Below are 17,817 nucleotides of genomic sequence, written 5' to 3'. Positions count from 1 at the left end.
GTTTCCCAGCCCTTGTGAATTTGACTTGTTATTCCCTGCTTGAGGCAGAAGCAGCTTCCTATTGATGCAAATTACAGCTTTGTGCCCTGCATTTGGGGTTTGCACTGATGCACTTGTGTGGATAGGAGGCTAGAACTGGAGCAAAATTTCCCTCCTAGGCTGGATCTAAGAGCAGCATTGAGGGTGTGTGGGGGGATGGAGCAACACAACAGTCAAGGCCTTTGTTTTTTGTAAAATGTGKTTTTTTTTTTTCCTGTTGGTCAATGGCTTGTTCTTTGTATGGAGAGAGATTTCTGCTTTCTCAAAACAAACATTTACTTTGGGAGTTAACACAGAGGTGTTTGTTTCATCAAGTTGTAAATAGAGCCTAGAATTTCATGGTATTTTCAAGCGATAACCACTGCCCGATTAGCTTGGTTTCAGCTGGAAGGAAGAGTCCCAGTAGGAGTCTGGGAAAGGAGAAGCTAGTGGGTGAAAGCCTTTGGGAATTTCTAMTCAAAGCACTGGTATAGATGAGTAGTCACTATATACATTTCCTACTGAACTTACTGCTTGCTAACTGTTTTCCCTGACCTGGCCAGCCTAAGCCCGGGTGCTGCCCTAGGCAAGCTGGGCTGTGAGGTTCTCGGCCTGTGGGAGCGGCTGCGCGGGCGGCGGGGCCTGCCCTGGGYCAGGGGGTTCTTCACACAGCTGCTCAGGCTCTGCTTCTTCAGCAAAACTGAGGAATTCAAAGCTTGTTTCATACCCTGAAATGGAAGAGAAAGAAACATGTTCTTGGGCTTCTTGAACCTCACACTGTTTGGGTCTGTCCATCCTCCCTTTACAAAACASCCCCCTCCCACCTGGGCCTAGTTCCTTCTCCCCCCCAGCCTTCAACCACCTGACTATAAAGATCCACTTCAGCTGCTGCACCCATGGCTCACACCGCCTCTCTTCTCACTGCTCTTCCCCCCAGATCCATGATCCTCCTCCCTCCCCAGTGCCCTCTGGAAGGCGCGGGTGCCCCGGCTGCTCTGGTGGCCGCTCTGGTGGGTCCTGGGGCTCCGCGGTGGCCGCTGGCAGGGCCCCTTCTGGGTGCCCGGGGGCTGGAGCGCAGCAGCGGGGCCGCCCTCTGCGAGGTACAGCCTTGAACCCCAGTTCCTTTATTCAGGCTATATCCACTGTAATAGGTTATATTTTAATGGTACTGAGGCAGTTAAAGTTTGTAACTCTTCATAATCAGCTGTCCTGTTTTTGGAAAGCATCGTCTAAAACTATTGTCTTCCTAGAAAGGATTTCTGCATGTGCATGAGATGCTTAGTAAAAAATATTTCCGAATAAGAATTTTGCATAAAAATAGAATAAAACTACTGTGCCTGCAATGCCAAGTGTAGCTGTCYTATGTATCAAACGTGGAAAATGACTAGAAACAAGCTGGTAAATAGTTCACCTAATTTTTCTTCCATTTCTTAGTTGTAATTAACTTGTGCAAACTCCCCTTCCTTTCCTTCCTCATCCTGCCCCAAGGCCCCCTGGCCTCYCTGCCTCCCCTCCAGAAAGGAGGCATTATTCTCTCTTGATTGATACCTGAGCAAATGAGGATTGGCTCTAATGACCTGGTAAGCATTTAACAGAGTAGAAAACGAGGTAAAAAGAAGATTCAGGTTCTGAAATCCAAAAAGATGCACAGAAGTGGCCAAGGAACTTTGGTCATAGGTTCTTCTTTCCCCAGATTTGCACATTTAACAGAATGGCTGTGAACTGAACTTTTGTTAGCAATATATTTTTAGGGGCTTGAAGGAGTTGGGTTTTTTTCTCCCTAAGATTACATTTTAGCATTATATATTTGTTTATTTGTTTCTTTTGCACTAAGGGCTCCAAAGACTCTAACCCATTAATTCTGCAGGAAAAAAAAAAAACACAAAAAACACCCAAAGCTTAATGTAGGCTACTCCTCAAGAAGGGGCCTATTTTAACATGTAGTAAACAGATAATCCATTAGGACAACAATATACATTGTGGCAAGTGCTATCCTAGGTTTTTTTTTGTCAGCACTTATTTATAGTCTTTTGATTCCGTCTCCCTCCTGTGGTGCCGCTTCAATCACTCGCCCTACAATCTTTGTTCTTGCATTCATTGCAAGCTGAAAACAAAGTAAGAAAGAAGCTCATACGTAGCCTGCTATTCTTGGCCAGTTCTTCTTCTACAGCGAGGAGGCGGTTGTACTTGGTCACCCTTTCTCCACGGGAAAGACCTCCCAACTTGAGGAACTTGGCACCCAGGCCAACAGCCTTAAGACAAGAAAGTGGGTATTTGAAAGCTGTACAGTTTGGGAAGTGAAGTCATTCTTAATTATTTAACATGGTATCCTGTGTCTGACTTAACAATCTCATTATCTTTCTAGGCTCCTGTTGGTAGAAATAAAACCTGTTAATGAATCAAAGAGTTATTGCATGCAAACAAAAGTTTTCACCGACCTACAAAATGATATTTGCAAATTTTGTTTTAAGGCAAACAGATTAAATATATATCAGCATTCAGAGTTTTTATATCAAATATGATTACTATTCAGGAATATTTCAAGTAATTCACATTTTTATAAACCAATGCAACAAAATAGATCATACACTTTTGAATGTACCCCCTGCTCTGGCACCTTTGCTGCATCTTCTCTTCAGTCCTAAAGACTAACTCTCTGTGGGGGGAAAAAACAACTCTCCAGAAAAAGCCCATTTCATAAAAGGTTGTTTCTTTCTCACGCAGAAACAGCCTTTCTCCCCAAAACCAGCCGCTGATAAAAGCAAAAACCAGTCCGTGATAAAAGCAGCGTTTTGGCAGTTCTGCACTTGAGCAGCTTTCACTACTTACCAGATCCACRAGGCTATCGTCAGAAGATTCTCCATCTGGACTTCCTAATGTGGTAATATGTCTTTGACCTATATGTAATGGGAATGTATAACCTTCATTAGTATATGTTTTTATACATTCAACATAGAAATTATTTGAACTCTTTTTATTTTTTTTTCCTACTTGGGATAAATGCAGTCAGGACTAAAACCAATAAAATGCGTCTCATAAAAAAAGTGAACTGTGATAGTTTGCTCCAATACCAGCATTAACAGGCTGTTTTTGTTTCTTTCCAGCCCGGATAAGGCTGTATCTAATATTCTATTCTAATTCTTAGCTCTGGTCACTCTTTCTGGGAATGTGCTCTATGAGCTAGGATGCAGCTCTGTATATTTTCAAATGTCTTCTTAGCATAGCTGAGMGACAAATTTGATACAAAGAAAAATTTTTATATGAACCTGTACAAGTACTAACTAATGTCACTACAAAAGCTTAATAATATCTAGTCAGTAATCTAAATAGTAATTTAAAATATTTTGGATTTTTAAAAATTTTTATTATTACCTAGTATTAGTCAACATTCAGATTTCTCATTTATCTATCACCTGCTTTATTTTGTTTACTTCTGATATCTAAATGTACCGTGTTCTGATGTCTAAATATACAATGGCTGTAGCATCAAAGAGCACCCATATTCGAAACATCCATAGAGTATTAGTTTGCTAGAATCAACCCCCTGAATTCTGCTTTAAAATCCTAAATAGAAATTTGACAGCCCAATCGGGAATTTCCTTTTCTTATGAAATAATAACACTTTCAAAATAGGAAGTGGCTATAATTCAATAAAAACAAGTAGCATCTACATGTATGGCAACACTATTTATTGACTGGTAATGTAAGAAAAAGAGCCTTTTTCCCCGCCTTACCGTGCAGAAGGCCAGTAAGCTCTAGGAGGTCTGATACCTTGGTCTGGTTAAGGTATTTTATGACGGCGCCGCTGCATTTGGGCAGGTTCCCGTCAGGCTCCGTTGAAGGGCTGGGAACACTCGTGGCTGCATCTTCAGCAAGCAGGTGACACCGGGCACCCAGAGCACGACACACGTTATCCCACTGCTCTCTGTCCTGCAGGCAGAGTCACATATGGAACTGGAGTCTTAAAAAACAACCACAATCCCCAATTCAGGGGGTTAAAACATTTAAAAGGTGAAGCTAATCTGGATTCATAATGAAGGTTCCCTTCATATACATTTGTTTTACTTTAAAAGTGACCAGTAATAAAAATCCGTCACCAGCATTTTGCTTGGATTTTAAGATTTTGCCAGAAAATATAATCTGGAATTAATAAAAGCTAGTTGAACACGGGTACAATTTTAGATATCTCAGATAAAATTAGCTGTAGAGTTCTGCTATTTTGATTTAATTCCTGAGATCTATTTAAAAAATGTTTTAATGGATTATAAAATAATTTCCTATTTATTATTTTCCTATTTATTATTTTCTTTTATTTGTTAATATTTTACATGGCATAATATTAAATTAAATATGAAATTATTAAACAAGAGGCAAACAAACTCAGTGACACATATCAAGACAGCAAATCAGACCCACAGGAGTGACCCCTGTGGAACAGCAAATAACAAAGCTCTCGTTACACAGAAGCTCCAATTATTTAGAAGCTTTGTTTCTTGATATTAGTGCAATATTCACAGGCTATTGAGGTTTAGCATTAAATAATAAGTAAATAATCTGAAATAAGAAATTTACTAKGTAATTTGCTTTGTGTGTGTGTGTCCACAGAATGCCATATTAAAAACACGTACGTTTTCTCGTTAATTATTCTGCAGGTAGTAACTCTCCATCTACACATCACACGCACCTTTGTGTCCGTTTTTGCCATGGTGTGAGGCTCTATTCCTAGCAGCCTTTCGAGCACTTATTTTTGGGAAAAGGGAGTCACCGAGACCTGGGCAAACGCTTCGGGTTAGGCACTGAGGTGACTACGGAGAGAGAAACAGTCCCTGCTGCTACTGGAGCCGGGAGCTTTAAGTTCCCGTTAAGAGCAAAATGAGGCAGAATTTGCAGTTCATCCTGCTTGGCATTATTGATTCAGGCAGCTTCACAATGACAGCATCACCTCGGTTTCCCCTTCATTCATATTCTTCATGTTTTGTTCCAAACATGAAAACAAAAAGCCTTTATTTGTTTAAAGACAGTAATGAGTTTCATGTACAGGTCCACGGCCAGAAATAGTTTTTGTTAAGTTGTGCAACTGCAGAATAGAGGGCTAGAGTTGTGGCTCCTGCTACAACTAAGTTTTGTCTTTTTTGCAATCCGTTAAATATTAGCATTTTTATATATGATTCCATTTTTAAGTTATGCAATTGGTTTCTTTGATCAATTTATATCCAGATAGCTTCATGGATAGTATTCTGTTCAATTAGCTCATGCCACTTTGATCACACTGGTAAATACAAGCTGCCTTCCTGCCACTTCCAAAATTTTGTTYAACAATGATGTTAGTTACAGGTTTGTTCTGGCTTTGAGTTTAAATCTCATTCGTGCAGAATTGCACTTTTTTATTTTGAGTGATTCTAAGGCATGTACAATGGCATCCAAGTCCTTAGTTTCTTCTACAAAATTTACTATCTCATTTATATATCAATTTAATTTTATAATTTAGATTTTATTATATAATTTGAGTTTTTCTTGCTTACATAAGAAAAATGTAAAATATGAGTGATATACAAGGCAAAATTGCACTTTCTTGTGATTCTTCAAAATATTTATACTATCCATTTATACTATCCATGCCAAGATTAGTTTTTATCAAGAATTAAATGAAATGTATATSCAAGTTTATTTAGATTTACTGTCAATTACAGATAGGTAAATGAATTATACACTTGTATAGTAATGATATTTTTGTGTCCCTGGGCCTTGAAAACAGGTGACAACACTACCTTATTTATTTCTTATAAATACCTTAGAAAAATGGGAAAAGTCCTGTAATATTCCACTTATCCATCTGGGATACCTGCTCTGCAGTAAGTTCTTAAACGAACTTACCTCTTTTCTTAAGGGATCGACTAACGCAATAATAGCAGGAAAATTATCAATCAGTTCCACATACAGATCAACCATTTCATCAGGACTTTTGAATGTTCCAGTGATAACTTCGTATTTTCCTTTATTCTAGAAAGTAAAGTAAAAATGTCAGAATGAGAATGGTAATAACCTGACAATACCTCCCCTGAAGTAATTGTGGGTCCCAACTAGCTCAGGCCAAGCTCTCTGACAGGTCCCATTCCTCCCAGAGGGGAACAAAACCTCTATCAGCATTTCCTGGGCAGCACTGCCAGTCCACACAGTTTTATCATCAAGTTCTTAATAAAATTAAGTCATGCATTAAAAAAAATAAAATATGCACTTTCACTTAAAAGGGTAGGTTTTAGTCCTTCATTAAAATATATTAAGATGTGAAAAGAGTACAGCCTCAATGCTCAAAAATAAGATAGAGCCTTTCTTGCTCCTTTCCCCATTCAAAAAATATAAAAAAGAAAGAAAACAAAATTCACAACTAACATTGTTATTTTGGAAACCATAAGCTGTCACATACACAGGTTATTACAGGCAGATTGTTAAATTCTGCCAGAATCAGCACTGCTTTAATCATTTCATCAGTTCCAGAACCAAAAGTTACAAAATTACTAATAATTTTTTGGTTAAGATTTTGCTAGTATACATTTATCATATTATTTTTGCAGAATATCAGATATTAGTAATAGGTTTGACGTTGCAGTAAACCCAAACATACAGAAGCTCATGGAATACTAAATCAAAGAGAACAGGAACTTCTTTTTTTTCCTTTCTACTTAAAGAGAATACAAATTGATCTTGGAAAAGGGGGCAAAAACTATTAAGATGATATCCTGAGATAAGTAAAATCTGTCAACTCAAAATCTTGAAAAATGCAAACTAAAAATGAATGCAGATGCATAACTAAGTGAATGTTAGAGGCTAYATACACCTACTATCGTAAAAATATATAGACAATGAGGGTATTTTGAAGAAAACAACAGGTGCAGTGCAATAAAATGGTTGAATAAGCAGTGAGGGGTGTGGTGGAACTATAAAAGTATGAACAGTTCCTTGTTCTTCCATTTTGAAAGCAATGTGGATAGAACACAATTATTTTATTTGCATACCATGGAATAATGAAAAACAAAAGGATGTTTGCCACTTAATACATTCATTCAGAATAGTCCTGGGGCACATGTGAGGGAAAGCTGGTTATGTACCTTGTGTCTGACCAATAAAACTTGCTGCATTTGACACAGATTGATCAGAAATAGCATAATAACATATCTGTTTTGCCACTGACAATACTTACGTAATCCATCAATTCATGAGCAGCACAGTTTATTGCTAAGTACATGTCTGTTCCTAGCTCCAGACCTATGTTATTGCAAGCTGCTTGTATCAGGAGGAGAGGTTGCTCTAGGTTATCAAATCCTGTTACAAGGCACCCTAGGTGTGATATTCTTTTCATGGCTGGTGGCTGAAAAACAAAACAGAAACAATCACTTTATTAGTATTTTATATGTGTGGTAACTGCAATCCCTGTCATTTCAGTCTGACTTCAGTCATCAGTATACGGAATTTTGATATGGCCTCCTTGGAGTTTTGGAAAAATACCACAATATTTCAAGTCTTCTGGAGGGGACAAATGCTCTARAAGGGAAGCATCTCTAGCAGAGCTGCATCCTTTTGGAGAGTTGCCTGTCCCCAGAACTGTATTTCTGGGCACRAGTCACAAGCAGATCTGCACTGAGCAAAAGCTTCCAGCCATTTTGTAGGTTTTTAACTACTGAATTTAATCTTTAAATCTGTGGAATCTGGATTATAAGAAAAATGGCACTAAGATGGCAACGGGCAATAGACAGTCCTGGGTTTGACTGGAGGAGTCAGTTGGAAGGCACCAGTATTGGGCAGAATTAGGGAACTAACTACACTGGACAGGGTCAATCTGGCTACAGAGAATACTGAAATGTTCCTCCACATACTGAAAATTAAAAGAAAACAGTCAGGTTGTCCTGGGAGAGAGCATTTCGTAGCAATTTGTAAGAAAGGAGGGACAATCTCTTTGACCTGTATTTTTCTGAAGTATTAAATTGCTGCAATAGACAATAAGAAATGCTGCAGTCTGTTTGAGTTCATTGCTAGATAGTTTAAATTTGTGTTTTCACATGATTTCTCCCCATGTAGTGTGCCTTGCTATATTCTACTAAAAGCACTATATATCTTTATAGAAACCAACAAAGGAAAAACTAAAGATATGATTCAATTTGCTTAAAATGTTCATTAAACAAAATAAATACATAAGCATTTCATATACGATAGGGTTTTATATACTGCACAATAAATGCCAGAAACATAATTTATTCAATTACTCCCAGTCCAAAATGAGTCTGATTGAAATTAAGTTTTCACTATTACAAAGCAAAGCCCAGGAAACTTGAACAGACAGCTCTTCCTTCTAAAGATCTGCTATGCTGAAAAAAAGGTAACTGCAACTTTTATTGTTTTAATTTTTCACTGCTACATTGTTATTCTCTCTTTTTCTAAAAATATAACGAAAAATTGGTAKGAACTAACATGACACTTTTATTAGTTTTAAATTCATTGTCACCAACATCTTTGATTTTCTCCTACTGGAACAGGAGTATTTCAGAGAATCTAATGCATGGCTTCTTTGTGCTCATCTTGAATTATTTTAACTTACTATAAGTATGCAGAAAATAAAGGATTAACCACATGGAAAAATGGTGGCTGATGAAGACTGTTATGTTACCTGAGCAGCTAAACTACAAGAAATCTTCCGCTCATCTTCTCTCTGTGAACCCCACAACAGCAACAATTCTTACCTGATAATCCTATCCCAGGCTGAGAAGCAAAATCCGCATGGCATTTCTATCCTACCCTCTTGAAAATTCATACATAAACTACAGGTTTGGAAGTGAAAAAGGCAAAGATCATTAAATTATACAAAATCATATTGTCCTGTGCAAGATTGTGAGTGCTGCCCTTTTAACTAGTGGCTCGTATTGCCATTGTCTGTCATGTCACACAGGAACTGGGCATTTAATGCAGCAGGATTAAGAGGGGAATTGTGCTTCCCAAGTTCGGATGCAGCATGAGATCACAGGTCTTGCAGGTCATAATTTTCCAGTGTGCACATGCTCTCTGCTGGTGCTGCAGACTTGCAGAATGCTCAAATGAACAACTTATCAGCATTCCTGTATTAAAAAAGTTACTGGATTCCAGAATAATTTCTCCTTTATGTGATTATTCCATGTGAAAGGAAGGCATAGTCAGCAGACTCCACATTATTACATAAAATATGGGCCTGTGAAACACTAAAAATCTTGCCTTGACCTTTTCAAGCTAGTAATGCAAATTAATGTTTCATATCTTAAGAATATTTTGGTTCCCTGATGTAACACGCTGAAGGTTTAAAATGAAAATCTCTTTTCTTACCAGAACTTTCTTCCCTGCACCATGTATCCCGCTTTTCTTCTTGTCTGCTAGCTGAGGACTGGGCTGCTGGGAGTGAAGGGAGAGAGAAACAAGGAACCAGAACCATGAAAAACCAAGGAATAACAAGAGTCTTCAAATAAAAGTTGACAGAATTTTGGTGTAATGGAACTGTAAATATCCAACACTTGTTTTTCCCTAACGTTGCCACCTTGCCTATTAACAGAAGATGGGCTCTCAGGAATGGTGATTTGGGGTCCCTGCTTGAGGAATGCCAGCAATATCTCTTTGCAAAGAACACATACACATATTGTGTTCTAGATGTCTCTGCTTGAGCAAGGGGGTTGGACTAGATGATCGCTAGGGGTCCCTTCCAACCCCAACCGTTCTGTGATTCTGTGTTTCTGTGATACAGGCACAATGTCTTCAATGCTGCATCTTGTCTGTGTTGTGAGGCTTAGCACAACCTGAAGCATATACTGTATATTCATCATGACACCATTCCTTCTTGGATATAAATAATGAAATAGAAAGTCTTTTCATACATAGAAAAAAAAAATTATTCTATTTTCATTAATTGCACCAAACAGCCAATTTTTTACTTATCTGTTACAGAAACACATCTTCAACACTGTGCCGTAAGACTAAACCTGGTATCATGCTAAGTCTCCCATCTCCAGGCAGACATAGGCAACAGCTGTAGAAAGGCCAAACGAAGCCACAGTTTTCTCTTACCCCTTTGCATGCAGCCTCCAACAGCTTCACCACTTCTCTCTGAATATCCAGAATCCTTTCTATACTCTGCAAATTAAACAACAATAATCTTCAGAGATAAATCAAAATCATTCTAGCAGTATAAATCAGAAGGRAGAAGATGTTTCCCACAGTCTAATGTCCAATGACAAAGGGTGAGTAGATGTGGAATGCACAGGAACGTTTGGTAACACTGCTTAATTGGAAGGTAAGGAAAACGGGCTGGTTTTCCCCCAAAGGAGCCCTTGCCACATCCGACAGATGGACAAYGTCCTGGTCTATTGGGCATCTGAGAATGGGAAGACTGTAATTACCATCCACAATTGTGACTCTGTCTAGGGCCTCCACCTGGAAACTTGCACAAAAATGAACATATTTAGCTCTACAAAATACTCAGGAAACAGAGAAAAAAAAAGTTATGTTTATTTTAAACATAGGGGAATAGAAGAACACTCCAACTAAGTGATACATTTATTTACCAGAAGACTGTATCCCCTTTTCATCTGCCTATGGAGAGTTTTGTGCTAACTTGCTAGATGACACTGCTTCCCATTTTCTGAGCCCGGGCCAGCAGTGGGATGCTGGAGGGGGCAGAAGTCACTCCCATCTAACAACGTGTCACCAGGGCTTGCCGTTCCTCACGGTGCTTCAAGCAGTGCTGCCACTCTCCCACGAGCACTAGCAGCATTATTTCTTCAAGAGGAACAGAGCTGGGCACCTTCTTAAGAGCTCTTGTGACATTTCTCCAAGTTAAAGAGAATCAAGTTCAGCTACTTGTTTGGATCACCTGCACACCCGGCAGAAATTACAGCTTTAATGCAGGCAGCTGTGCAGATATTTTCTTTAATGCAACACACAGTTAAATAAAAAGGGATTGTTGATCCTCTCTGTCTCATCCTCCCTTCAATACACTTAGCTCTGCTTCTATCTTGGCAATTTCATTTTTTAGATAATTGGTGATTTTATGCTTTATTGTGGATTTTTTGACAGGTATGAGAGTTTTTTATGCTCTGCAAATCAGATGATGAAACTATTTATATCAATGTAAAAATCACACATTAAACAGAATTAATGCCTGTTACTGTTGTATTACAGAATTCCTCTGTGCCATCTTCATTGTCCTTATCTTTTGCTGTATATGAACACATGCACTTTTAACTTTAAATTTTCATATATCTTCATTTAAAATGTCCTTTACTTGACTCTATAATATTCTATTCCTCATAATTCTGCTTTAGTATTTGTTATGCAAATAAACAGGAATGAAAAACAGCATTTCTAAGGATAGTGTTGAGAAGATATTTATGCTTACATATATAAAGTCTATAGAACATGTTTATAAAAGTTAAAATGAAACAGTACCTCTTTGAGTGATAACTGAACTGGTGGTATGAGCATAATTTCCTTCATTAATTTCAGTTTTCCAGGTGAAAATTTCCCACAGTTCAAAAGACTAACCATTGGCAGAGGCATAGTCAATTCCTTAGGTGAATCCTGTAATTGCGAGCATTACGTGAAAATAAAAATCTTAAAAATCTTAATTATTTCTTGCATGTTTTCATTACAGCACAGGGCTAGTTCAAGCCTGCTATAGTAAACGGAACTTAGGATATATTTTATTAGATATATTTAATATCAGCTTGGACTAAGGACTGCACCGAATTTTAGAATAATTGTGATTAACTCAGAAAAACRAGCAGAGGTATGAAATATTCATGTGTACCTGGTCATGTTTCAGCWGTGCAATGTATAAGTAGAGGGGGACACGGCTAATAGTGGCCCCTGCCTTGGCTACAGCCAGCGATGTCGCCGCGATGGCCGCGCTGCCGCGGAGCACCGGTTCCGCAGGTGCTGCCGGTGGGATCGGTCTCTCTGCACCTGACACTGTCTTCCCTGCAAGACAGGGAGCACTGGCTGTGTGTTTTCTTGGTTTAAAAYACGTGCATTTATACATCACACTTGTAGGAGTAAATACAATACTGCCATTGCTGTACTGTACTCAACATGACACAAAAGAATTTTTTCTTTTTATCTTGCTGATTTTTTTCATGCATAAAGTTACCTTACAAGTAGGCAAAGTATCTTTTCTCACYCTGATTTTAAATGTGTTTCAAATTCATTTTAGAGATCTTTCTGCCGCTGACATCTGTATTATTTATTCATACTTCCAAGACATCCAAAATATTTCACACACAATGTCATGTTAACTTATCCCAAAACCTTATTTCCCCTTCTAATATAGTGGAGTCGATTTTGTCAAAACATCTCAAGCTTGGGTGCTCTCACTTATGTGAGACTACAGTTCCTACATAACATGTGTAGAAAGCACTAATAAGAAGTTAAAATAAATGGTATGATTCTCAGAAATTATATACTTTGAGTACTTTTAAAAATAAATCTGACCAACTGCTTTAATTCCTAAGGGGGYTTCATACAAACTTCCCATTTGCTGTTGCGATTTTCAACAATAAAATACAAATACTGCAGGGTACAACTACAAAAGCTTAAGATAAAATATGCCTAAAAGGACTTTAGCTGCATATACAGATTATACACCAAATCCCCTACCATATATAGGTTCCAAACTGCTTACCTCCAGAGGACAGGCACATGCAAAGTGCATTAGCAACAAAGCACTGAGCAATACTGAGGAGCTGCAATTTTGCAGAGATTCTTTCCAGGGCACTAGTTTTTAACCTACCTAAATTACAACATAGGTGTCACCTCTTCAAGCACCTGCCAATGGAATTCACCATTTCTTACAGTTCCACTGTAAGGACAAACGGCTACAATCATGGATTCCTAATAGTCAAATATTGTTTCTAACAATATTATTGCTAATGGAACAACCAGACAGGAACAGATTACACCAGGTAACTTATTTATCAGCAGAAGAATGACTGAAAGTATAAATGCAAGGCCTAATGATACCTGTCTGGACCTGACAGCTATTGCTGTATTTAAGATGAAAGGTAAATCTACTGTACACACATCTAACATGTTAAGTAGAAGGTTCTACCAATATTATGTAATAATTGAAACTGTGCTGATAACAAAATAATTGTCAGGATTTTCTGCTGTTAAAAAATGGTAAAAAATTAAGATGTTATTTTCTTTCTAACAATACACACAGGCAACACATAACTTTTTTTTGCCTATTTCTTTTTCATTCCATACTATCTTCCCCATTTCTTTCCCTTCCTTCTTTTCTACTTTAACTTTTCACCTTTACTTCCTCCATTTCTTACTGTCAGTGAGCAACTTGCTTTCATTCCTTTCTCTTCCCACTCTTTTAAACTAGTAACTTCATGCCATTTCCATTGTCCTTTTCAGTTCTAAGATTTCCTTTTCTTTCCTTATCATTTCTATTCTTCATTTGCATCTTCCTCCATTCTTATTCCTCACCCTGAAAAGTAATAACCTCCTGTCTAAGCCAATTGTGAAACAAAAGGCAGAAACTCTGTTCAACCAAAGCATATGAATAATGAGAAAACATTGTATTTTCCCTCTCAGTTCTGTAGTAGAGACTGCTGTGACCTGAGAGAAGAGTTAGGACAGATGAATCAAATGTTCTGAAGTGATATCACTTTTAGTGCCCACTGAATAATTCAGAAAGTATATTAGCATCTTTATCAATATTTACATTGAAGAAAATATTATTAAAAAAAAAAATCAACTAAAACCTTTTTTTCCTCCAGACAGTGCAGCTGCTGGAGGAACAGATGAAGGAACGGGAGAAGTGCTTTCCTCCTTTTCTTCTTCTTTTTCTTTTTGAATTTCTTTTTCTTCTTCTACTTTTCTTGTAAAATATTCACTGAGAGAATGGACATAATGATTAGAGGCTCAAAATATTTTTAGGCACACAAAAAGCAGACACAGGCTAAAGAATGTGAAGCTAGAGGAGTCAATAAATAACTTCCTTTAGCCATCCGTAACAATGACAAACAAATGTACTGCAAGTATAATAAACCTTAACAGACTTTCAAAGTGAGCTCCATTCAGACACACAGATAAAGTAAAGGATATTAATAACTTCGTGGCATACAAGAACCAGGGCTTTGCTGCTAATTAAATCAGTCAGTTGTGCACTGGTTGTGCACTCCTAGTATATCTTTACATGAATATAGACAAGTGTTTATTAGAGAAATTATGATCCCAAGAAATACACAAAATCAGCTAAGAGAGATTAATTACTCCAGTCAAGTATCCTTTTGGAGTSGCCTACACAGAAAGAAAACTACCAGAATCTGAAAACTATATATATATACATAAATATATGTGTGTATATCTGTATCCACACACACACACACATATAGCAAGAATACTTATGCAGTATGTGTGTATACAAATATAGGTACAAATATATATGTTCTGTGTGGATTTAGCTTGCTGCTCAAGATGCATACAGGTAATCCTTTCATACCACTTGTTTTCTCCAGAGCAACGAGCAGAAAGCCCCCAAATGATTTAAATTGGTACTGCATGAATTTCTTCATCTTAATTCTTTATCTTTGGATCATGCACATGTGTCTAATTTTTTTTTTCTTAGAGACCTCTATTTTCCATCCCACAGCTTTAATTTCCATGAGTTTTTGTAGTATGATTTTCATATCACTTAATGATATTTAATTCATATCATTTAATCCTAATTTAAAGCAGTAGGAAATAGGATAGTGAAATGTGTCTGAGATGGACATCAGATCCTAAAAATATACGAACAGTAACTTTAGAAATCATATGGAATATATAGCACATTTTCATTATATATATACACATATATCTATATTTAGAYGTAGTGTGTATTTCAAATGCAGTAATTTATTTTGCAGTAGCATAGAGCAATAGAAAAAAAAAAGGYACATCTTACCCAAGTATCTTATCAACTTCACACTGCTCAGTGGGCTTCAGGTCTCTTAGCAATGCGTTCAGCGATTCATTTACCCACTCCACAGCAGCATTAACAGAATCATTCCTTTCCTTCTCATCAGCCTCAGTTGCTTCAGATAAAGCATTTTCAAGAATTTGAGAATGAGAGGAGATTACAGTGGAACAAACCCTCTGTAAAATATTATAAAAAGGCTTAAAAAACACATTCATTTCTAACGTGAAAAGAATTGAGAAATAAATCTCTTTCCTCTTCTACAAGGCTTCCAAATTCACCGTTTGCTCCACTTTATTAAATAATCTCTTTCATTCTGCATCTCGTTCTTTCTTTTATTGCACTTTGGTAAAAACAGGCTATCCAAGTTTCTCATACTAAATGATAACAATTTAGGCACAAATCTCCTCACAGGTCTATCACRTATATTTTATTCTCAGTGCAGAACAGAGTTAATTTTTATAACTGTACTGTCATTACAACATCTCTTCTTGCAGCTGTTGGCAGTCTGTTGTACCATGTTTTATTGCCATTTATATTGAGTGCTATCATTCGTACTTATAATTCATCYTAGTTATTTAAACATGTATTTCCATTTTGTCCTAATTAAACATGTATTTCCATATGGATAAACAATACTTATAAATGTCACTTAATAAAGAAGTAATTAACAGATACCATAGAGCTTGCTGCACTAAGAATATTAACTTTACAYACTAAGAATACCTTTGAAAGTATATATAATTTCTTTAAATTGACTCCCTTTTAGTATCAAAAATGTAGTGATTCATAGTTTAACTGTAGGAAAGTGAAAGAAACTACATTATTAGGAGCCACATATTGAATAATCTCGGATATTTCAGGTTGGTAGAGGGGAAACACAGCATTAGATTTGCATTGCACATGCTTATATAGGGATGTTTGACAGCTATCACACACATCAACCTATTTGCTCAAAACTGCTAAAGATTCCTTGTATTCTATTTCAATATTGTATTGTTTTAAACAGTGCTGTAGTAATAAAATATAACATCTTCAGATTAAAAGAGAAAAAAAATGTACCAGAAAAAATGAACTTACACAGTTAGCTACAGGACACAAYAAAAATACCAGGATGTAATGTTAAGATAAACAAAAGTTTAATAGGCAAAGATGCACTGTTGTATGTGGTTCACAAAACASAGAGGTATATTATTTAATTCCTGGAGAACTGAGTTCATATAATTGGTGTCATCATCAACCTTTTCAGGTTAGTTTTTCTACATTGCAAAGACCATTTGCTCAACTATTACATCATGTGGAGTCATATCGTTTCATTTAAGATAGAATAATTAAGATAAAATTAGGATGAGAGTAGGAGAAGGAACATCCGGTAGTTTCTTAATGAGATAAACAAGATAGAAAGAGGTAGCTCATACCTTCTCATCATTTTTAATTATACAGTATATTTCCACTTCCAACACTGATCGACCAACTCCATCAAGGACTTTCCTTCCAACTAATTTGCATATTACTGGAGCTTTTGATAATTTAGAAAAGTAGTTAGCCTTAAATAAGAGAGAGAAGTTCATTAGAAGCTGATAATTGTGTAAACAGGTTTTTATTCCATTACACAGACTTAAATCAAATGCACTACTGAGTACATCCATTTGCAAATCCCAGTACTCAATATACTTCTGTGGCATCTCACTTATATTTCTATAGCATGCCCTTAAGAATCATTCCATATATGACTGATTCACCTCAAAMCAAAGGCTGCRCCAGGTGAYACAAACATGTTTCATTTGGCAGGGTTAGGATGGGGAACAGAACCTCCTTACCCCTCACTCCTAGAAAGCATCATCTGAACCTGAACCAACAAGCCAGGAACCCATTTAAGCTGCTGTGTGTTTTAGGCAACTGATGGAGCTTGCAGTGTTCCATCTGCAATTTTGGAATTTCAGATTTAAAAAATTCAGATTCAGCTTTAAATATTTTAAATCTGRAATTTTAGGTTAGCYGGCTCTGAGCCACCTGAAAAAGGTRGAAATCTAGTATTTGGTCGAGGAGGGTTCTCTTACTTGTTTCTGCCTTGTGCTATTACATGGATCTCAGGAACTGTTTTCATTTGACCATCAAATATGGCTGAACCAAGGCCAGTTGTGTAATGCTTTATTTCCACAGGTGTTCCATATTGAGGAACGGGGCACACGTTATGTTTTCTAGATTTTCACCCTCTTTGTACTGCTGGCATTTCCAGCATTGCCATGAGCAGATGTGTTTCTACCACTGCTGCCCACGACATTTTGTCACGCTGGTTTCAGAGAAAAGTGACCTCTGATTCTCATCCCTTCACCGAGGCCCATTTTTGCACAAGGCCCGGGGTTTGCATATTGCCTAAGGCCCTTTCAGCACCACCAGGATGTTGGGCAGATTAGGGAACACCCATCCAAGGACTCCCAAGACAAAACAACTTCAATTCGTGTCACTGCAGGAGCCAGCCCAGCATCAGGGCGCCCCGGGTCCCAGGACACCATGCCCAGCTCGGGGGAGCGGTGACGGAGCCTCCCGCCGCCTCAGCGGCGCCCCCGCCGCCGCACGGCGCCTGCGCACTAGCCGCCCGCGCACCGCCCCTGCCCGGCGCTACCAAGCCCCCGTAGAGGTCTGCGGGGCGCARGGGGAAGAGCGCGTTGAGGGCCTCCTCGAGGCGCCGCGGCACGGCCTGGCTGCCGTAGTACTCCGCGGCCTCCCGAGCCCGCCGCCGCCGCCGGGCGACCTCCGCCTCCATGGCGGCACCCACACGGCCCGGCTGCTAGGAGACGGCGGCGGCCCCGCGCTCTCGCGAG

The 17,817-nt window shown here is 38.1% G+C and overlaps 1 protein-coding gene across 1 annotated transcript; it reads right to left on the bottom strand.

The window, feature by feature from the left end:
• Nucleotides 1-126: 126 nt before the first annotated feature.
• On the bottom strand, nucleotides 127-17,759 carry ENO4 (enolase 4). The gene is made up of 14 exons (XM_026050512.1): nucleotides 17,619-17,759; nucleotides 16,411-16,539; nucleotides 14,981-15,171; nucleotides 13,797-13,927; nucleotides 11,837-12,006; nucleotides 11,476-11,607; nucleotides 10,096-10,161; nucleotides 9,364-9,429; nucleotides 7,217-7,384; nucleotides 5,893-6,018; nucleotides 3,753-3,948; nucleotides 2,848-2,915; nucleotides 2,153-2,270; nucleotides 127-746 (listed from the first exon to the last, which is right to left on the bottom strand). Exons 1-14 carry the CDS (start codon nucleotides 17,757-17,759, stop codon nucleotides 601-603), a joined length of 1,848 nt encoding a protein of 615 aa, XP_025906297.1. The 3' UTR covers nucleotides 127-600.
• Between the last annotated feature and the right edge of the window lie 58 nt (nucleotides 17,760-17,817).

This window comes from Nothoprocta perdicaria, unplaced genomic scaffold (genome assembly GCF_003342845.1).
Source record: "Nothoprocta perdicaria isolate Ctin4 unplaced genomic scaffold, notPer1 scaffold_7, whole genome shotgun sequence".
Taxonomy (NCBI): Eukaryota; Metazoa; Chordata; class Aves; order Tinamiformes; family Tinamidae; genus Nothoprocta; species Nothoprocta perdicaria.
The sequence above is the reverse complement of the archived record's forward strand: the minus strand, read 5'-3'. Positions and strand labels throughout refer to the sequence as shown.